This window comes from Amborella trichopoda, chromosome 3, assembly GCF_054954075.1.
Source record: "Amborella trichopoda isolate Santa Cruz 75 chromosome 3, AtrichopodaSantaCruz75HAP2 v2.0, whole genome shotgun sequence".
NCBI classification, from domain to species: Eukaryota; Viridiplantae; Streptophyta; class Magnoliopsida; order Amborellales; family Amborellaceae; genus Amborella; species Amborella trichopoda.
The window spans coordinates 14,217,376-14,240,969 of NC_142338.1; the positions used below are offsets into that span (position 1 = coordinate 14,217,376).

The following is a 23,594-nucleotide window of genomic DNA, read 5'->3' on the forward strand; positions in this document are numbered from 1 at the left end:
CAATTTCATTCCAAAATGTTGTCTGGTGTTTAAAATTCCGAATAACTTTCTGGACCTTTTTACATTTCAATTTGTTCTAGTTTCAAAATTTTTGAAACCCCTATTCTAACTCAAATATTATGCACTCAGAGATAATTTTTTGAAACCATTATCGTCGATTATTCACTCACAACAAAATTAATACCTAAATAACCTGTAAACAAAATTAACATCCAAATAACTTGTTTCCCCAAGTTCAATTTTTTCAAAGTATGCCACTCAATAACCTGCAAACAGTTACATCAATCCCATTCACATCAAAAGTATATATTGCAACAAAAAAAAATCCATTCAAAGCCAAGTTTACATCGAAATTGTAACCCAAAAATTTACATTGATCTTATCAAAAGTATCCCAAATTACATTGAAATTTTACAATATAAAATCAACGTCCTCTTCTGGGAGCATATCCTTTTCCCAGTGGTTGGTATAGTGGGACCCACTCTCTCATCATTCAAGAGGCCGTGCGGATCGTCCTCTTGGAGTTCTTGCATGGTGCATTTGCAGATGTGGCTCAGCAGTTGAGACATGCTTTTGTTTAGAGTTATCACTGAACTCTTATTCTTCCTCAACAAACTCGCCTTTAGACAACATCAACTTTCGCCTGATCTCCCTAAAATATCGATCTTTCGTCTGCGAGCCCATTGTCAACAATTCCAATCAAATGGTCTACTTTGGTCAACGGAAACACCACAATTACCCATAACTAGCCAACATACATACAATAATTACATATACATAAAATATAGTTGAAAAAAATGTATGAAACCTACAAATTAATGACTTTGAGACATATCAAGAATAATTAGCAAAACAAAATGAGTTTACCTGAAGTAATGTCGCACACCCAGAGAGGGGAGAATCGGGTGCCGACTAACCATCACGCAACAAATCTTGCCTTCCCTTTTTATTTTAATAGTTACGAACTTCTTGAGGGGCCTAAAAAGATAGGCAAGGGTTGCGGCCCCTCATAAGTATTGGCCCGCAATATCAAAATCCTTAATTAAGGTCAAATACCTAATAGAGACCTCATTACCTTTCGAAGGGGAAAAAATGGTGCTGCCTACTAAATATACCCCTAGTGTATAGTTCTATTTGTACTCATGTGGGATTTTCTGGTAGATTCCCAAAAGTTTCTCTCAATCAAGTGAAGTTTGATGAATAACGAAGTTTAAAATCGTTTGGCAGAAGGTCTCCCAACCATCGTAACAGCTATATCCTATATGGTTTGCATCTCCCTATTAATACCGGCTCACCTATGACTCTGATCCATAAATTATGCCATACATCATATAAGGTTGGCATCATCTCATCAACACATCACAGACAGTGCAATGACTTCGTCTCTGGGTGCCATCTCTATGTCACTGCCTCCATAAGAGGATGGTCAATTTGTCGCGGTGCCCCTCCATGTTAGCATACTGAACAAGAGGCCATAGCCCCATCCTTCAAACTTTAATCTTCTTGCTCAGCTGTAAGGGGCCAATGTCTAATGATACTAAAACCCTCATCAATATAAATCTTCTTTCTCTCCAGGCCGATTGTAGCTAATGTCCAAGCATGATCATCTTTCATGTACAAGAAGTCATCTTCATGTGCCAATAAACTTTGAAATGCATGTCATGATGTGTTGGTAACAAGCATGCTAAAATAAATGACATACACGCTTATGTGCACCAATTTCACCTTAACTCAAAATCATCACAATATATAAATAGAAACAAAAATTCAAAGTACAAATAACCAGTCATGAAACTCAATTATTCAACATATGGTTATTTTCAATATATAGTTATTTTGGCGATCAAAGAAGGGGTGCAATGATGAAGGCGGAGAAAATTATAAAGCACGATTCATAGTAAAGGGATATGGTCTAAAAGAAGGCACGTATTTCAATAAGATCTAAATAGTAAAAAAGAATAGTTCTATTCAGTTTGTTATTACTACAATTGAAATCAGGATGACAAAATACATGCAACATCTTGAAGGCTATATGGAGAAAGAAAAGGTCTGTAAAATGGTAGTCAATATATATAAACGGTATGCTAAAGAATTTAAAATGAAAAACTTATGGCATGCAACCCACAAAAAAAATGGAACTTTGTAAAGATAAAAAGAATGAGTAGTTGTGGATATCATAGCAAAAAAAGCATATTAAGAAGGTAGATATTAACCAGTAACCACTCACCACTTAAACACATATATGCACATATACGATACATAGAGATGGAGATTGCATCTTCACACACTCATAACAAACATCGGGCTTTTAAACAACAAATTGAACATAAAAATGATATGACAAAGGAACAACCACATGATGTATACATGAGTTTCTTTACTTTTCTTTTTTTCTTGTGGAAATATGATTTATTCATTATCATTTACTAGAATTTGAGCCAGATATCACTCTGACAAATCGCAGTTCAGCTCTTAGAAAACTTGTAAAAAGGGAAGTACACTTTTTTTTTTTTTTTTGGTGAAAAGATTAACTTATATTGAAAGAGAACAAAATGTAAATACACAAAAAGAATGAGAAAAGATGGCAATCCACAAGTTGTGGTGCACAGAGATACCACATGGAAAATGAACAAGCTCAAAAAAAGAAAAAAAAAGAAAAAAAAAGAAAAAAAAAGAAAAGAAAGCGTATACTATAATCATCATACATGGAAATCTAAATAAACAAGCTCGAAAAAAAAAAAGGAAGAGAAAAACATTCAAACTCAAGATGGATGCGAAATAAGTACATGAGAACATGTGAATCGGCTTTATAGATACATAAATATCCCATGGTAAATTAACAAAAAAAAAAGATTGGGTGTTTAGAAAAAATAAAAATGAACATTCAATACACGTTTTGGGGTTATTTTATCCCCAAAATCCTAATCACGCAAATCTCATTTTCAATCACAATCAAATAGAAATACGAACATTTATAAGAGAACCAAAAACTCTACTAATAAATTTCATGTATTTTGGGGCTATTTTATCCCCAAAACCCTAATCCCCCAAATTTAATTTTCTATAAATTTTTTTTTTTATGAGATATACCTGATTTGATTGTGGTTGAGCAGGTTGGGCTTCGGCTTGACCAAAGATTGAGTGAGAAAAGTGCCGGCTTGGGCTTGGGCTTGGGCTTGGGCTTGGGCTTAGGCTAAGCAAAGAGAGTGCGAGAGAGAAGAACCTACTGAGCAGAGCTGTCCGATAGAGCAGCAAAATGGGGTTCTTTTTGCTTAAAAGGAGCCCATGACTTATACGGTATTTTGAACACCGGCCATCGATTTTTAATATTCAAAAGTAAAAATCCCTTGCCCGATATTTCGAACATTGAACAACAAACTTAAAACTTAAAAGCACAACTAGTTGATCGGTAAATCTAACACCGAACAACGTTTTTCGTTGAAACTTATAAATCGTACATGTCAGTTGTTTGGTTGGTGCTTATTGTAATTTTAAACAAACATGAACCCATTTGATAATTGACCCCCTAAATAATGTCAGTACATAAAAAAGACCCTAGAATTAGAGAATTTAAAACATTGCCAAAAGATTCTACGCTCTCGAGGGAGCATTTTATCCTTTCATTCTCTTGTACAAAACCTAATCTAGAAGTATTTTTGAGGACCGGATGCAACCACTTCAACCCGAGAAATATATTTAATAAAAATAATTTTTAAATATCATTCTTTATGAGCTTGAACGGAAAAATGCCCCAAGATTGAATTGAATGGTGAGATTACAATATTAGAAAACTCAAAATTCAAAATTTTCTTTTAAAATAACCAATCCACTAAGTTTTAGGTAGTTTCCAAAATTATATATAAAAAACTCTTACCAAGTCAATCTTGTGCTATATGCTTCTCCTGACAAAGTGTGGTAATAGTTTCAGACCCAACCCGGGGTTTAGAGGTAGAACCGATCCGGGTCGAGATATGGGTTCAAAAATTAAACCCAACGGGTTGGGCCTGGGTCCAATTTTAGACCCGAATTCTGATCGGTCTGCATCTCGTAATATTTTTTCGAGTCCCACTATAAAAAATACATTTACGCGTAGAAGAGCGGTTCAGGTCCAACCATAATATAAATCGGGCCTTGACCGGGACGGAATCACAACCGCCTCGCAAATTGGCCTCCAAGATTACGAGAGATTCCCCAAAGAGAGAGAGAGTGACAGTGCTTGCAGGCGAGTGAGAATTGAGAAACAAAAGTCGAAAAGGAACGCTGAGGAGGTGCGTTAGAGGGAGAAAATGCAGGCAATTAGTAGGTCCCTTGCAACTGGTCGTCAAAACCCTTGCATCCACAATGCAATCCGATGTTCTTCAGCATCGGCTGCATCTGATCTGAGGAAGAAAGTGGAATCCATTCTCGACACTCTCTCTCTAAAACCAGGTATTTTGTTTATCTTCATCACTGAAGCAACATCGCATGAGATGGGCCGTTAGTGTACCTGGAAATACTTATAGAACTGATCAGAAATTGTGGATTTCGTGATGATTCTTGGCTTCTTATTTTGATCGACTCCTTTTGGTTCTGTGTGAAACTAGGGATGTGTGTTTTCTTGGCACTTTATTTTCTACAAAGGAAATCTCTCTCTCTCTCTTCAGCCCCTGTGGGAGTTTGTGGATCAGTTTAACTCTGTACCACAGTTATTCTTGAGCAATTTGGGTTTTTTTTTTCTTTCTTAATTTTTGTTCTCTCGCTCTCCCCCTCTTTCTCTCTACATGTCCTCTGTGAATGTCTGTCTGGAAAACAATCTTAAGGACTCGTAATCCGGACATTGTCAAAAAAGGAATTTTTTATACTCATCGAATGACTTCTCTCTCTGGTCAAATCTGTTCTTTTGATGGTTTTTTACAATGCTTCTTATACGTAGCAATTGAATAGGTTGAATTAATGCATATGTGCTGCTTTCTGCTTTGACATGGTCTTATCTAACTCTTATTTTATGGTTTCTTCAATCAGAAATACTTATTTTTTTTTGAAGAAATATTAACTACCAGAAATACTTCTTTCACCAATGATGGACTGAGATTTACGTTATAGTTTCTTGAAAAAGTCCATAGAATTTCAAGAAAATTATTTAGCAATCAAGGAGAACAAGTTGTAGTTTTGATCTATATCAGAGCAGGTACATGTGTACTTATGACAATAACTATCGTATAGCTGCTATATAGTTTATCAGAACCTATCATATATATCTTAAAGTTAAGATTCTTTAATGAGGAGAGCTAGCCCGTGGATCCTAGAGCGTAGAATGTGGGGGACCTAGTAGAGGGTAGTTGATTTCACATCATAGAGAAACAAGACCGGACAATGGAACATTTGGGATTTGAGATAATAGATCAGGAAGGGTAACCGATGTTGTGATGGTTCAAGAGATAAAAATTTGGATTCCATTCTAGCCATTAACAGGGCATCAAAATATTCATTTGAACTTCTCTTTTTGTCATGGTAGGGAAGCTGGGTTGACTCCCCAACCTCAAGGTCGCGACGAAAAGCTTCTTTGAGTTGAGTTATGGGCTTGAACCCACAAAAAAGGGTGTCAAGTTTTTGTTTTTATGGGGACATGTTTAATATTGAAACCTTGATCTCCTTCATGCAAATTGGACATCTTATCATTGCACCGGAGGCTGATGTTATTCGATATGGCATTTTATGTACTATTTGATCCTGATGTGGAGGAAAGCATAAAATTATACATATGATTTATGAACTTCCTTTCTATTAGTTAAATTAAAGGAGTAGAAGGAGCTTTATCCAAAAAAAAAAGAAAAGAAAAACAAACAAGCAAAGGAGTTGGGGGAACATTGAGTGTCTACAATTGGTGCATATGGAATTTTAGGCAAAAGAAAGGATTGTTTTTGGAAAGTAATTGGTTTAACGTGGTGACTTTAATGGTTTTAGGTTCTCTTTAGAGAAGAATAGGGGTATCTTATGGTTTGCTACTCATATGATGGCTTCAACCATGCAGAACTTTAAAAACTTCATTGATAGTGATGGATTAAGTAACGTTTGATTTGGAGTGTCTTTCTTTTACATGGTCCAATAATTAGGAGTTGGTGAGAATGGGGAGTTTTAGGTTTCTTGTCTTTAGCTGGTAAAATTCCCAAGCCTATGTCAAATTATGGACCCCTTTTATTGGATATGGCAATGGGACATGGAACAAGGGTCCGTTACTTGGTGTGACGGTAAAAGGCTCGAGTAGCCAGCGCAAGAGCACAGGTTTGAGTCCTAAGAGTGGCCACTTTGTGCATTAGCCAAATGTTAGGACCGTTTCCAGCCCACCCCTCTCGGGACGCTGCTTAGGAGGGACCAGCACTGGGTTACAACCCTTTTTACGGCAATGGGACATGGAACCATGTCGGAGATTTCAACTAGACAACAAAAAACATTGGGCTCACAAAGTATCCCCATAATTTAAAAAGAAACAAACATTATACATTTGCAAGCCTCTTAATAATCTCTCACCCTAGAAGACTATCCAAATGCAAAAGAAGATAAATATCTGTGTGACTCTTGTCCTTAATTGTCTTCTTCTTCATTTGTGCAGCTTTTAGGTGGTTCTTAGTTTTGAATCAAAATCCTAGCATTCTCTCCCTTTGGAAAATCTACTGGTGACAGTTTCTTAGAAGTCCTAGTTTGCTCTTACCACCCACCATGTTAACAGGGGATCCTACTTATTGTAGTACTATAAAATAGAATTTACATTGGGAGTTTTTCTCCCTCATTCTCTCTAGCTCTTTTAGAGGTACCAAATTTCTTCAAAAGGAACAAAAGAGGAAACTAATTAGCCATTCCCATTTCCCGGTCATATGATTGATTGCACAAGATTTAAGGGGCCACACAAGCTGAAAAGTACTGGATACTGCACTAGGTATATGTGAGGAGGGTGGGCCTGAAAGTGCTCGGAGAACTCACTGAACTGCCTCGTGATAGAGACCTAGAGGCAATAGATGCTGAGGGCCCTGCAGTCGAGGATGGTGCCTGGAACTATCTTATGGTATAGCTGGTCAAGATTCTTCCCATTTGTTTTAATGGTAGCAATTTAAGATGATTTCATGTTTCAAAAGCAAAAGAGATTAAGAGAGATGCGAAATGGACTTAATTGATGCCATGGAAAGAATTGATCTATAATAGTAAATATGAGAAAGTCAAGGTACACAGAGGAACAAACAATACATTGGACATCTTAAACAAATGAACTGAGTCTACTCTGCTATTACTGAGTTTACAAGCATTAGTAGTGTAGAGGGACCAAAGTTCTTCAAAAGGAACAAAAAAGGAAAGTAATTAGCCATTGCCAGTTCCCAGTCATATGATTGGTGGAACAGGATTTAAGGGACCACACAAGCTGAAAAGTACTGGCTAATGCACTAGATATATGCAACAAGAGTTGGTCTGAAAGTGCTTGGAGAACTCACTGAAGTGAGGCAAGGCGATAGATATTGAGGACCCTGCAAACGAGAATGGTGTACCTAGAATTATCTGATGGTATAACTGCTCAAGATTCTTTCTGTTCGGTTTAATGATAGGAACTTAAGATGGTTTCATGTTTCAAAAGCAATAGAGACTAAGAGAGATGCAAAACAAACTTAATTGATGCCCTGGAAAGAATTGATCAATAATTGTAAATATATGAGAAAGTCTGCGTCGGTTGACGAAACCTAAATATTTGAGGAACAAATATTAAAAAAAAGAAGTTCCAGAGCTTAATATCAATGGACTAGAGAGCAAAGACTGAATAAAGACCTTAAAAAGAGCTTTAGGTTTCAGGTGATCCACAAGGTTTATATGAACTGCAACAGTGCCTCTACAGTACAGCTTCAATGTTGCTGGTGCAGAATTGAACTTTCTAATGCTGATCATAGATCTAGGGTTTCAAATCAAGAAGTAAGATTTTTTATCTGACGGCAAATACTGATTCTCCATAGAGTATTGAATTACTGATGGACACATAGTTATTTATTCTAGACATATGTGAGTTTTGGATTCATATATCTTGGATACCATGTTAGAATCAGATAAACTTGTGCAAAATTCTCATTTATGAAAAAGAGGGATTAATCCAATACACAAACCCACCTCCCTTAAAAAAAAAAAAAACTTCAAAAAAAAAAATATTCCTATACACAGACACACACAAATGACTGAGGCCATGACAACACAACACATGAACTACCAGACTAAGTATGTAAATGAAATACATGAAATACACATGATTACATAAAAATGTATCTTACATAAAAATGTATCTTAACAAACTTAACATAAACTATTCCTAAAAAAAAATAACACATTTAACATAAACTAGGTCAAGGTTGGGTGTCCTTGAACTCTTTTAGTTGGGTGAAATTAAATCACTTATATTACATAGGCTTGTAGTGCCAGGTATTATCAAGGTTTAAAAAATGGATCGGTGACCCGGATTGTTCAGCAAAACCCGTGTCAGATCGGTGGATCGATGTGTCGGATTGGAGAATCGGCTGAATCGGCAAGTTTTTGCCCCAATTTTTTTTTCAAATAATCACTATAAACCTTTAAAAATGGTGTTCTTTTAGTTTCTAAAAGAAATTAGGAGTGGTGCATTATGTACTTTCAGTACTTTGTAAAAGTAAGTGAATACTGAGATGTTGTTTTCCTGTCTAGATATCTATTAACCATTCATGCATATGACTAAAAAAAAGAGCTTATAATAATCAAGGATATAAATACAAAGTCCAAAATGGGGCATATAACAGCAAAAAAACAACCTACTACCAAAACGAAAGGCAGTTTTGTTCTTGCATGTCATCGCGCTGATGCATCTCATTGAATTCTCTCGACAATTCATTGAGTCGATTCATGTACGCCTCAGAATCGTCGGTGCCAACCTAACTATACCAATATCCCTCATGGTTGGAGAACTGTAGCTCTCCTTGCTGGAAGTCCCCAGGGCTTTTCCAGCGTTCCTAATAGCACCCACTCTCTTGCTCACCCTCATATTCTTGCCTGTCCCCATCCTCTTGCTGCTTGATCTCGAGTTACGTATATCTTGGGTGGGATAAGGTTGCCTCAGAATCATAATTTCTCTTGTTTTCTCCCCTAGTCCATTCCTCTCCTTAAACACGTGCAACACCGCTTACATCCCCAACAAATTGCCCAAATGTTAGTCGGGAACCTGCTTCTACTCTCCCTCCTCTCTGCTCATGAACATCTTGTTTTTCACACTATTCACCGATTGCCTCGAGGAACGCTCTTTTGCCCAACACTCGAGGTTCTTCCTCCACCAACCACTGTTCGGCTATATATGCAATAAAATATCGCATCCAAGTCAATCGGGATGTAATTCTCAATCTTCCTTTCCAAATGTCATTGTCGGAGCTTTGAATTGTAATGAGTAAAGACAAGCTTATGAAGCCTGTCGGAAGTCAGCTGATTTCTTCTTGGGGTGTGTATCCCCTGGAAGGTACTCCAGCTCCACTCACATCCAGTAGTTGAACATGTCTGGGGGAGCTCCTTGATTGCGATCCTCTTTAAGTGAGGTGCATCTCCACCATGACACTCCCACCATTCACTTGAAATAAGATGTAAAGTATGTTGTAAGAAAGAGGCGAAATATTTTATAAAGAAAATAGTGTAAAAGAAGACGTAATTGCATACTAGATTACCTAGATCCATTGTAGTTCAAGAAGCCATCGCAAGTTTTCTTACAAACAAGCCTTCTGCGTCCCTATACATAGACATCTGTGCAAGGCATTATGCTTTAGTGCTTTAATTATGTGTTAGGTCCATCAGGTTAATGGAATTTTTATAGGCTACAACAATTGTTAAATGTTACCTCACTCAGTGCCTCTAATTGGGATCTACTGTTCCTCTCCAACCTCTCGATAATATTTTTCATGTTATAAGACCAAGTAACTAGCAACTCAATTTGAAATTGTTTTATTATTGTGAAACCATGATACTATAATAGATAAATCTGTCATGAAAGAAGACAATAATACGCAAATTTCAGCCACTAAGCTTGTCTTATACAAATTTTAAAATAAAAATTGCAACTCTAATTGGTCCCTTTTTATGTCCCTAATTGGTCCCTTTTTATGTCCCAAACTCGAAACACAACCAAATACAATACATTGCTTAAATACTTAAATACTTGTTTAAAACACTACACAACATACTTACTCAAAATTTTCTTATCACTTAGGAATTACATCATCACTTCATGTCCAAACTTCATCCTCATCGAAACCACAAGATTTCATATGCATAGTAGACTTGATCATGAGGAGCCAAATATAAATTCAACTTGCATTGTATGTGGCCAATAATTCAACATGGAATAAAATCAGAGACTACATTGACATACGAACAAACATATTCCACATATGACATGCTCAACTCCTCCATAGCACAAATCATTAAATAACTGTAAATTATAACAAATAAACATGCAAGCAATCATTTGGGAACCATAGGTCGAACCCTTTGTGCATGGGTCACGAATCAGACGTTTTAAGGACTTAATTTTGTCCCATAGACTAGAGCATGGAAGGTTTTAACAATCAAGGAGATCACTTCACTTTAGGAAACGTATAATCACTTTTATACCACTTAAGAAGGTTCAATTAGAGAGAGACATATGTTTGAGATCATAGTTCAAAAGGTTGAGAGAGATCCTACACAAACGGGTTAAACTATGAACAAACTACACAATATGGAGCATGGGAACATCAAACTTTTCTCAAGAACAAAGGTAATCACGTATCCTCTGTTTTTGATTCTCAAATATGATAAAGAACTCACTGATCTGATATAAAACTCATTAAGATGCTCAAAAAACTAGGGTAGAGAAAAACCATAGAAATCAAGATGTAGATGAAGGCAATTCAATCTACATTACACATTGTGGACCATGGAAACACAAAACTTTTCTCTACACGAAATGGTAATCATGATCCCCAGTTTTGTTTCTCAAATATGTAAAATATGCTCACTGATCTGATGCATACTCAAACTAATATTCGAAGAAAATTCTGATAGAAAAAGGCTATAGAAAACAAGGTATAGTTGAAGTATACTCAATCTGCTCAACACATGATCAAGGTATGGATTATACCATTAAATTTTAGCTCCAAAATCAATGAAACTAAGGTTTAAAATTGAAGTTCTCAAGTTAGGGTTTGATCCAACCTAATGCGAGATATTTATATTAAGTGATTTGATGTGAAGTGATCGTAGCTTTTGGCGCTCCTTATTTATGGCACATAAGAGGCCATAATCCTAACCACTCAGCCCTATCCAATCACCAAGATGTAGGGATGAGATTTGACATTGTTATCACCTCTTAAAACCCTAGGTTCAGCCCTTTTACACTTTGGTCCTTTGTGCCATAGAAAAATACCAGTTAAGTCCATTGTAGAGATTCCTTAAATGCCTATGATTTTTAATAAAATCATTAGATCAATTTATGGACAAGGGCATGTTCATTTTAGTAAAAGGTGACATCAAACAGCATGGTGGGGCATGGGGTTGTCACGTGGCCACCTTATGGCGACTCGAGTGCCACATGGCATCCCTATGGGATTTTCTAGAGTGGAATTTAAGGCAAATTTAAAAGGCTTACTTCGGTGTTTTAAAAATTCTGAAAATTCCCAAATATTCTCTAAATGACTTCTCATCAAAATAAAATAGATAGACCAAAGGTAAATGAGATCTCTAGGCTTAACACTAGTTATCAGAGTACTCCATTGGGCTAGTCCTGAATGATGGTCCACCGTTATCTAAAGCTGACCCAATGGTCATATGTTCCACAGTCTACAACAGAGACATAATTGGCCACATCAAAGTCACCCAACCAAAGATTTTTATCATCGCCTTCTGGATGGGTTACAGGTGCATTCCTATAGAACATACTATTTCCCTAATACAGGGGTCCTCTCAAGGCACATGTGCACTGGCTCTTTTAAGTCAGATTATACTATAGAAGAGTGGCATCCCATGTGACTGTAAGTGCACATGTCATTAAGTGGTCTCGTGTCAGGGTACAGACTCATGTCCCATAAGTCTTGACCATTCTATACATGGTCGATAGTATATTCTGAAATTACTCGAGTTCTATTGTACTCATTTTGTTCTCCTAGGCTTGACCAACCATCGCAACCATGAGGCATCCTAATCAATGTAGCCCTGACTTGGAGGTGACCTCACACTTCCTCGAGAGATTACACTATCAAAACGCAAACATTCATTGCCTCAAGTACTCGGGTATATGAATCTCGGCCCCAGTGAGCCAAGCACCCAGAGTCAATCTCTCTCTCTTACTCTCACTGAGAGAAAGACTATTGGCTTTAAGGCCTTGAAAGGCCACATAGCTAATATTTCACCCCCTCGATGACATGGGCAGGAATACTAGGCACAACTTATAAACAACTGGGGTTGCAGTAGAAACCAATATAATACAAAGATGGAGAAACCATGTAAATTGACATCGATGTAATATTTTAATCTAAACTTTCGAACATATAAATAGACATTTCACCTGCATAGTGGATCGAGTGGCCCAAATTGATTTTTCCACCTTCGTTTTATGATTTCTACTACTGCGGGGGAAAAACTATACTTTTCCTTAATAGATCTCTTCGCCCTCTCTATCCCTTCATAGAGGATTCCCATGATGGATTTTTGTCACCATCCACCATTCTTAATAGTGTTAATAAAGGAGCACTTGCAAAATCGATGTGGGCACACCTGGTCCAGAAAGATTATAGTTTCAACATTTCGTCCCTCACGGGACTTTGCAAGTTTGTCATGTGTCCACTCCTCACTAGTGAACATCCTCTTCAATACAGCTTTGCAATTGTACAATAGAGTTCATGGTCAGGTAGTCCGTTGCGAAGCGGGTGATAGTGGGTTTGACTAACTCCCTGTCGATATACTGTCTCAGCAAATAAAGGATCCTGGAGTGGTTGTAGATAAATTTTGTGATTAACATTGCTGGTGCAAGAGTCTCCTTCACAGTCTTGAGCTTGCCAATTTCCTCTAATATGAGATCAATACAATGGGCAGCACATAGGGTCCATTTACCAAATTCTTTTTTTTCCCATCAATTTTGACTCCGCTGAAACACAAGCGTTGGCGTTATCTGTAACAACCTGGGCCACATGCTTCTCGCCCATGTCCTCGACTATCTTTCCAATGGTTGCGCAATGAATTTCACTTTCGTTGTCACCGTAGAGACATCTCTACTGGACAAGAAGGTCGTACCACATGGGCAATAAACCAGAAATTTTATGCAGTCTCTTTGATTGACTTTGTCCAACCAATTGTCACTCATGATGGTGACACCCGTACTTTGCCAACTATCCTTAAGATCCACAATCCATTTCTTAGTATATTCTACCTCTGTATCCAAGACTGCCCCACTAGCTCATATGTTGTAGGAGGCTTCACCCCAGGTCTTGCTTTCCGATTTCAGCGATCATAGATGAGTGAAATGGGCTATTGGCTGCATTGAAGTGGAGCGCACTATTATACCACCATTTCCCTATGCCCCTTGCTATTAAATCACGTGCACCATTGATCATGCCTTTTAGGGTCAATTGTTGAGATTTATGCCTCGAGACGAATGAATCACCCTTAGCCATTGGTCTCATTGGCCTCATCGATCGACTGTGTGCTCCTCTCATGTTGGACAGGCCAGGAGTAACGTTCTCTACATCGTAGGACGAGGTTGCCCCACACCCCTCGACTATTGAACCGGCACCATGTGCCCCTCTGCTAGGCCCTCCATACAATGCTTGGGCCGGGCCCACCATACATGATCGGGCTGGGCCCCTCATACATCTTTGGGTCGTGTCATCCATACATGCTCTGGCCAGGCCCTTCATACATGCTCTGGCTAGGCCCTCCATACATTCTCGGACTGGCCCTCTGTGCATATCCATCCCCCTCTCCTGTTGGTGCACTTCTTTTAAGCTGGGTCTCATTGCATCTCCTTGTCGTGGTCGAATCGCTTGTCTGGATCTACCCCACCTGATGGCACATATAAGCTTGCGATCTCCTCATTCATCTTCTCTCTTACTATCTTCTTACCCTTATGTGCCTTGAGGAGAGCCGCCATCTATCTCCTTACATCGGTAGGTACATTGTTGCATGTAGCGACCTCCCCCCAAACCCCTACCAAATGTTGTTTGAACCGGTTTATGCTACTAGTTATGACCTTTTTGGCAATAATTACATATTACTTTGTCTTTTCTGTTTAGATCAACTTTGATCCCATGCTGCCATGCAGGGTCATCCTTGGAATTGGACATCATGATAATTGTGGAGTATGCAAATGGTCAGAAAAAATCATACTGAATGTTCGATTAGACTGTGAAAACTATTTTCCCATTTTTTTAAATTTTTGAGAAAATGTCATGGAATTTTTGTGACCCATTAATGTCACTTGAGTCGAATGATATCCGTGCTTTGGGCATCAAACCCATAATATATTTTTTCATTTAAAAGTTATGTTCTCATTACAACCAGTGATCTATCTTGAGTTCCGTCTCAAGTTCTAGATCACTCTTTTACCACCAGTGCTTGCTCAAAGGAGTCAAAGGGAGATCACGTATGTTTTTAAGTTGAGTGTGCATGCATCAATATAAATTCCAAATTTGCATTCCAAGTTAGTTATTATAAAAAAGCAAGTATTCTCGCATAAATCAAACTAGGGTATACTATGAAGTGAGCATAGAACATCACATTTTTACAAATATTCCACTCAAGAATAATTTAATTAGGCCTCAAGAGCATACATTTTATTGCATTAAAAAATTGACAACAAAATTGACAAGTACAAGTTTTTTTTCCATGATAATTATACATTCATGACATAGAAATGAATATAATTACAAAAAATAAAAAAAAATGTATTCTTATTCTGAGAGAAACAAGAACCACATATATTTGTCAAAATCTCTAATTTTATTCAGCAAAATATTTTAATTATAAATTTAATCTATAAACAAATATAGACTGAAAATAAAAAGGAGAATAACATGGGTTTGGATTTTAAGGGTCAACCCCACCTCTCTAAAGCACCCCCCAAATCTAGCAGAGGCCTGAGAAGGAAAGAAAACCAAGAGAATTTAAACTTAAACGTAAATTGAGAGAAGTTCTATTACTATTCGCCCCCTAATTTATGCGTTATTGAAATAAACAAGGGAAAATAGCCTAGTTTAATTCCACAAAACACCTTTTAATGAGGAAAATTTCATCAGAAGGCACCCCAAAACATGAGCTATTGAATATATGTTATTACTTTCAATTTTAAAAATCCCATAAAGGGCATGCAATCATGGGTTAGAATAGTTGTCATTTTAGGCTTCTTTTGATAAATATAAAATGTTAAGAAATTCTTACATAAACCCCCATTACTAAAGTTTCTACATATACAGCCTACCAAAAATTTTGTTATTAAGCCCAACACCTTGTTACTGTTCATATGTATTCATGCCCATGTACAATTTTTTGGTGATTTGGGATGAAAGTGTCCCTCACATCAAATGCATTAAACTAAAAGGATATTTCTTGTTTTAATTACATATCAAGAACATACATTTTAGTGCATTAAAAAATTGACGATAAAATTAAAAAATACAAGTTTTTTTCCCATGAATATTCATGACATAGAACTGAATATAATTACGAGAAAATCGAAAAAAATGCATTCTTATACTGTGTGTATCAAGAACATATATTTGTCAAAATTCCTAATTTTAATCAGCAAGTTAATTTAAAAGTAATTACTTAAAAAACCCTAAATTGGATTTTAAACCACATAGCATTTCAAAAAATATATATATAAAAAAAAACAAAATAAAAAATCATGATACTATTGGATCTGAGAATTAGAGCAATTAGGATCAAAATGCATACCTCAATTGGATTTGAATTGAGTTATAATGATCGGAAATCAAGGTTTTCGAGATCGTTTGAAGAACATGATTTCTTGAAAAATCGACCACCACACCTTGCTTGATCACACAAATAAGCACCACGATCATCTGAAGAACACCATTATCTTCAAAAGGCCTCTAATATCATTCAAAATAGTGCCAAAAATCGATTGAAATCAACAATTTGGCGAAAAAAATGGATCTTGTGAATTGTTCTTCAAGAAACAGTGCCGAAAAATCGATTTCTTGAAAAATTGAGCTACAATAGTTGCTTAACTATACAAACAAGCTACAAAATCTTCTCAAGAACACCATTTCGAACGAAACCCTCTAATATCAATCAAAATAGTTCCAATTTGGCTTGAAATCGCAAGAATGGCAAAAAAAATTTTGTCAATTGTTTTTGAAAAAATGTTGCCTGAAAATTGATTATGTGATTTTTACATTGCGATGCAATTGTTTATAATGCTTGAAAAAGCTTGCAAATGCTCAATAATACACTGATAAAGCCTGTGAATGCTCAATAATTCAGCAAAAAAAGGTGAAACCCGTGACATCAGCAAAGCGATTCCTTGTAGGTAATCTGTCGGATCCCTTTTTTTAAGCAAATCCAGGGCAGCTCTACTGATACCCGATCCAGATCAGATCGGCATTTTTTTTAACCTTGTGTATTATTATTAATGTGCCAGATCTTAGTCCTGGTCAGACTCTTGATGACTTGTGCTCCACATTGAGAATTATGAGAATAACAATCTTGATCAATCATCATCATAAAGCCTTTTCCCAACTAATTGGGGTCGTTACACGAATCTTGGCCTACCATTATATACTCTGAACCATTCTGCTCTAATATATGTGATGAAATCATACCACAGTCTTTATCAATATTTGACTGAAAAAAAGATCATTATACAGTTGGTCCATTTTAGTTATTGGGTTATGATTTTGAGTCTTGGACTTAATACCATATCAGTCCAGCAGTTACAAAGTGAAACTAACTAATATTAATTCAGCAGAAAGCCAGAGAATGACTTGTATACAACTTTCCCTAACAGAGAAAATTTACAAAAACCTCACAATATATAAGAACCGTTAGATCCCAATACACTCCTCAAATGGGGTTTTCTCAGTGAGGACAGCATGAGAGATTATTTGGACATGGAGTGTTGAGCAAATGGAGTTAAAGGAAGAAAGCTGTAGAGATATAAATCTTCTTCCAGATGCTCATGTTCTAGTTCTCATACGAAGATTGTTAACATATTTTGGTGGAATGTTCTTATACTAGAATGCCATGGTTCTCAATAATGGCCAGATGTGGGGTGGTGCTACAAATTTCTGGGAGCATTTTTCAAATATTTGACCATAGGAGGAAAGTGAAATGGAGTTCCATGGAATTCAAGGCTTTATGATACTCACTTTTCTTCATTGCTGTATGGTTCTTTTGGAAGAGTGTAATCATCAGCAGCAGGAAGGAGTAGCAGGAAGGAGTGGCTTTGGGAAGAGAGGAACTTCTGTGTATGATTGTTTGTTTCATAAAAAAGTCGGCTTTAGTATGGGCTTGAATGTTTCATGGAAGTGAGGAACCTTGCCTAAATCTTTTGGGGATCTTTTCTTGGAGATGGCGCAGCACCTAGTGTATGAGGTCTGTGGGATTCCCCCTCCAGTGGATTGGTGAAATTGAGTATTGTTGGATCTTGCACTGAATTGTAGAGAGGTAGTCATGGCATACAACATTGCTTACAGGTGGCAGTATAAAGAACATTAAATTGCGGAGAGGTAGTCGTGGCATAGATGCTTGAAGCAAGAATGGGCAAATTTGTCCAAACTACCTGATATCTTTATGACTTCTTTGGATTCACTAACAATCTTTTTGACTTGATGAAGTATTCAGCTATTATCATCGTGTCGTGATTTATTTGTTGGAGCTCCAAGGAAAATTGCATGCATTTTTATCAAAGGTTGACCACGTAGAGGTGGGGGGATTATTTCCCCACTGTTTGGGGTGAATTTGTGTCCCCTGATATTTACATGAACAGCCAATGGCCTAAACCATGCTTTGGGCAAACACCCTCCTAGTTCCATGCAGTACTGTCTGGGTCACTTAACATTCTGTTTAATAATTTTCCTCTTCCCATTAGGAAAAAATGGGGAATATCTTTCTTTAACAATCTCCTTGACAGGTGGAATATTAGTACAAAACGATGGTGATAGTGACATTGGGAAGCTTATCATCGAATTGGCAAAAGAACGTAAATACCAAACACTCAGCATAGTTGCAGACAAGCCTGAGTGTCCAGAAATAATTGAAGAGTTGAAAGCCCTGGGTGCGGATATTGTGGTTCCAGAAAGCTACACAAAAACTTGGTATTGTTTCCTCTCATTAAATTTCATATGGATTACTGTTGTCATATAAATCAATGAAAATTATTTTGTCTGTACAATTTTAGATGTTTTTTGATATACTGGATGAAAACATGGCAACTTATGAGAAACGTAAATCTCACTGGGCCCTATATTTCTAGTTTCAAGAAATTAAAACTTGAATATTTGGAAAACCTTGATCACAATCGTTTCTTTGACATTGTGATTATCAAAAAGAAAATAATCGAATCTATGATGTCTTATGTCCATTAAATACATGGGACAGTTGTTTGTGCATATTTTGATTATGATTTATTGCTGAGAATCACAGTCTTCTTGTATGGAAACTATCCAAGGAAATGATTTTCTGTGCCCGTGTGCACAAGTCATTAGTGATGGTTCTGGACTCAGCAATCCATATCAAAGGTTTCTATAATCTGAAGAAAACATGATTTTTTCCAATTGGTCCATTGAATGCTGGAAAGAATTATTCTTTGATGTACTTTGGCAGTCCATGTTGTTGCCACCTTTCCTGTGAGTCTTTTTTGTAAATAGAAATGATGTTAAATGTGGTGAGACTACTCTATTTGATATAAGACTTGGCAGATTGAAGCTAATCTAAATAGTGAATGTTTTGTTCTGGTTCAAAATTTATGGTGAGTTATATTAATAATCTTTTAATTAAACAAGCATATGTTCTATATCATCATCATCATCATCCGATCCTTATTCCAACTATTTGTGTCGGCCACACAAATCTTGTTTCGCCATTCTGCTCTTCTTAGGAACATACTCTCAGTCAGACCATAATTGACCACGTCTTCTCACTACTTCCCATAGTTGTTGGAGGCGGGAGCGAGATTAACTGAATCGCCCTATAGTGGAAGCTCCTTGGGGTTAGGATCGGCGTCCGTACAATGAACAGGACAAAGAGCAAGATCCTTAGGTGTATGGGAGCGAGATCCACTATCAATAGGTTCGATGTTTTCACTAGCAGGGATCTAAGCTCCACTATAATGAACAATGAGGTTGTAAGTAGAGCTAGTACGAGTTCTCTTGGTTACGGAATCAAGGTTTAAGTATGTCATATAATGGGGTTCCTCCTGTTCTAATATTGGGATTCTTAAAGTATAGAAATCAAGGTCCTTAGCTGATTGGCCCCGGGGTCCGCAAGTGCCATTTACCAGGGATCCCTTATCAAGTGCCCCCCCGCCTTTAACAATGGATTTATCTATTTTTGCAGAATAACAACAAATTAATTATGTAGCTCTATAAGTCGGTCCTTCTTATGACCACTACATCGTCAGACCATGACACCAGTTTAGTAGGCACCATTCCCTTTGAGTCCCAGACAATCTAGAATCTTGCCACTCAAGAGTCATCTTCTTCGAATGTAGTCTCTTTTGCTTCCATTGTTTCTCAAAGGCTGGCTCTCCGAAGGGGCAAGAGGACAAGATGAACTACTCTCTCTGTCTCTCTCTCTCTCTCTCTAACTGATGTAAAAGAAGCTTTTTAAAGTTTGAAATGAAAGCATATGTTCTCATCTCACAGCTGTAATCAGATTTAAGATTCTAAAACAATAGAACATTATAAATAAATGAAATATATATTTTCACAACTAAGAGGAATGGCTTACACAATAGGACTTAATATAACAATAGGTCACTCTAGACTATGGCTAGTTCAAATTAAGAATCTCAAATTATGGAACTTCGTGCTATACGAAAACCACAAACATGGAACCCAAGATTTTAATATACCAAAACCTTTGACCATGGTTGATGGGAGCAGGGATTTATTTTTAAATGGAATTGGATTCCACTGATGGATGGAACATGGTCCCTTTTTTTGGGACTGAGATCCCAAAATCGAAAAAGGGGTCGCTACAAGATCTCTTGTAGGAACTTTGGGATCGAGGTTCCAAAGCGGGATTGTCACCCTACCCACAAGGATCCTTTAACTATGCTACTTCCATCCATATCCTATTGGGCCATCCCCTTACCCGTTTAGAGCCCCAAATCAGCCTTCCTAACTGTTGTTGTTCTAAGTCGACACTGCACATGGCCACCTAAGTCTAATTTTCCCTCATCTTGTCGCTTATTGAAGCTACCCCTAAGTTCCCTGGGATGTATTCATTCCGAATTCTATCCATTATTGTTTTGCCACTCATCCATTACAACGTCCTCATCTCAACTACACTCATTCTATAGATAATGTTTTTTCTTGACCGTTCAACATTTTGTCCCATAAAGCATGACTGGTCTTTATTTTTTTTTGAAACTGTAGTATGGCGGGTCTTATAGCCATCCTATAGAACTTCCCCTTCTGTTTTATTGATAATGTGATACGACTCCAGATGCACATCTCTATAATACATGTGCTTTTTGTATATTGCCATGGGAACACCGCTAATAAAGACTCTAGAAGGGAAGGAATACTCCGGTTTGCATCACAAATAAAGGGTGTGGAAGAAATATAAATTTACCTTAACCCCCAAATGGTTACGAAGTGATTCTCTCTGGAGAGGAATTTATGCAACTTTAGTCGTCATACAATTGCAAAAGGTAAATGTGCTACAAAGGGGATGTACTTATTTTAGCAAAGAAGCTTAAATGTGTGATGATAGCAAATAACCAAGAAATAATAGCAATGTATTAGTCAATTAGTCAAGACTAAAAAAAAAAACAAAATGCACAAAGAAATTGGTGTTTTTTTTTTTCCAATAAAAATTGGCACTAAACCTTCTGAATCTTATTCTAATTTTTCTTGATAACTGAATTTCATAGGGGTTCTACGGATCCCACAACTGATGCGTCGAACTCCAGTTTTATTGTTATTGCTTTATTCATGAGCAACTGAACTTTGGAATTTGTCTCAATTGTGTCATTAGCTGAGTAATCCGTCATTAGAATTCGCAATATGAGTGTGTTCATTCCATATAAAGATGACTTAACGAGTTCTACAGAAAGGTGTGTTAGGACATCTCCATCAGTCTTAATATTGTTTCATGTTGATAATTTGATATTTCTTGCTATGTCAAATTTACGCTTCAGGTATTTTCTGGTGTGTCCATATGTGTGTTGACATGTCATACACGCCATCCAACAGTTCATAGATTTGTCACTAGATGTGTCTGGAAATATTTGATGTCAGACTAAGTGGCACATGTGAGAGAAACATTTATGGGCTAAGTCTAGTTTGGGGCTGTTTATCCTCATGCGTTTACTATGATTCGATCATGAGCCCCACTTCTTACTGAGAATGAAATCTTGTCAGATCTTTTGTTAGTAAATATAAAGTGATAAACAATTAAAAGATAATCAAAACTTATCGGTTTTCTTTTTCTACTACATGAAGGTGGCCTGAAATTTATTTATCTCCTTCATTGGTATTTAAAAAACCAGTCAGTGTTATTGAATGTCTTAGTTTTATGCACCCTGTGGAAAATAGGAAAACTAACCTTTAGAAAGAGGTCTCTCTCAAACTAGTCTCCTCCCCCTCTTTAGAAACGGAGTAACAATTATTGGTCTCTGAGAGAGAGAGAGAGAGAGAGAGGGATGCCCACATTCGTGAGATTTGCCATTTTCAAAGACAATGGTATATTCATCACAATCTCCCAATGATATTATTTTGTGCTTTCCTAGAAATTTGTAATAGTTCCATAAATCTTAACCATAGCAGAAATCTGTTAATCTTTGAAAACCAGTGGTCACCAATCGTTGAGATTAAATCCTTAAGGAAACAAGCTCATACATTCTGGATTTGAGTGGGCGCAGGTATATGAAGCGTCTGGTGAGAGAACTGAGTCCACCTGCTGGTTTGAATCTGAGAGAAGATTCCCAAGCTACTGCTGTGGCTAGAGCTGTGGCAAATAGCGGTGTGTTTCTCACTTTTGGCAAAAAGCTTCCAAAATATGTTGATTATGGGGGAGCTGTCCGGAAGCCGGTGGAATGGACTGCTTTTCTGAAACACAAGAACTTGAAGGTGCACACTATATAACCCATCCTCTGTGTGTGTGTTTGTGGACCTTCTCTCTCTCACTGTGTATTTGTGGACCTTTATGGTTCATTTTGTATGAATAATTATGAAAATTGTAATAGCTTTTGAACTCATGTCTATGGGTTCCCAAATGAGATCCCCCAATATTTATGTTCAGACAAAGGCTTTTATCTCAATTTCTTCTTCATATTTCCCGGATGAATGGTTTGAATAATTATGTCGTTTTGAAGCGTATCATGGAATTAAACCTGAATGTGATTTCAGGGTTTAAAGCTTTCATATCTCTGTCGTTTCTGGTTTTCTTTTCTTTTTATTTCTGGTTTTCCATCTCTTGCATATTAGTACGGATGATAAACGTTCAGCATCGGTATTCGAATCCTATACTTAACAAAGTTTTAGTATCGTTGCCCCAATCTTGAGACAAATATTCCATACTGTGGATAATTTTTTTTTTACTAATCTAAATCACTTTAAAATTGGATAATTTATTATTAAAAAATAAGCGAATTCAATAAAAATATCAAAAAAATAATTCATAAAAAATAAATATACAAAAATGCCCCTGAAATTTTTAAGGGTATTTTGATCAATTGTTTTTAATATTTTTATTAGGTGTGCCTTGATGAGAAGATCACATGTTTCAAATTTCATATGATTTAGATTTATAAAAAAAAAAATTACAATTCAAATACAAAATGCACTTATGACCGTCAGATCTATCCAGTTTCAATATTGGTCATTGGACTTATATTATTCTATCAGTTCATAGGTTGATAGGATCTTTTCTCTCTCTCTCTCTCTCTATATATATATATATATATATATAGGATATTCTAAACTTCACAACCGTTCAAATTACAAAAGTTCAAGATAGAGAGAGTTGTGAAGGGTGGATTTATTAATTTTGAAATCTATTTTTTTAAAAAAGTTACTTTTGTGGGGTAATTTTGTAAATATTACTACAAAATAAATGGTACTTTTGTCATTGCCAAAAATTGAAATTTTAACTAAGGGGCCGTTTGGATACTTAGAAATACATTGTCTATGAAATATATTACTGACGTAATACATTACTGCATAATACATTATTTGTAAATGGATTGTTACCATTTCGGTAGTATTTAGATGCAACCTGGGAAATACATTGTTATTGTTTGTCTATGTCTGGAAGAAATATAGGAAATGCATTACCAATATTTTACCAGCACGTGCCTATAAACTATCATTTCTTTTCTTTTTGTCACAAAATTGTACTAAAATGCAGAATTATCA

At 36.6% G+C, this 23,594-nt stretch overlaps 1 protein-coding gene and 1 long non-coding RNA gene across 3 annotated transcripts; one reads left to right on the plus strand and one right to left on the minus strand.

The window, feature by feature from the left end:
* Nucleotides 1-283: 283 nt before the first annotated feature.
* On the minus strand, nucleotides 284-3,538 carry LOC148782763 (uncharacterized). 2 transcript variants are annotated; one of them, XR_016053124.1, is made up of 2 exons: nucleotides 3,091-3,538; nucleotides 284-672 (listed from the first exon to the last, which is right to left on the minus strand). It is a non-coding gene; the product is annotated as an uncharacterized LOC148782763 (long non-coding RNA). The 2 variants fall into 2 exon arrangements; XR_016053125.1 differs by lacking the exon at nucleotides 3,091-3,538 and adding an exon at nucleotides 868-3,072.
* A 734-nt stretch (nucleotides 3,539-4,272) lies between these two features.
* LOC18430790 (uncharacterized) lies at nucleotides 4,273-22,509 on the plus strand. Its single transcript, XM_006840932.4, has 3 exons — nucleotides 4,273-4,428; nucleotides 18,143-18,326; nucleotides 22,100-22,509. The coding sequence occupies exons 1-3, from the start codon at nucleotides 4,287-4,289 to the stop codon at nucleotides 22,320-22,322; spliced, it is 549 nt and encodes a 182-aa protein (XP_006840995.1). The 5' UTR covers nucleotides 4,273-4,286; the 3' UTR covers nucleotides 22,323-22,509.
* The last annotated feature ends 1,085 nt before the right edge of the window (nucleotides 22,510-23,594 follow it).

Excerpts from the sequence above, each read along its gene's own strand:
- LOC18430790 (XM_006840932.4), top strand. The coding sequence starts at position 4,287 with ATGCAGGCAATTAGTAGGTCCCTTGCAACTGGTCGTCAAAACCCTTGC. Across the intron at positions 4,429-18,142 it reads CACTCTCTCTCTAAAACCAG|GTGGAATATTAGTACAAAAC; the intron begins GTATTTTGTTTA and ends TCTCCTTGACAG. Across the intron at positions 18,327-22,099 it reads GAAAGCTACACAAAAACTTG|GTATATGAAGCGTCTGGTGA; the intron begins GTATTGTTTCCT and ends GAGTGGGCGCAG.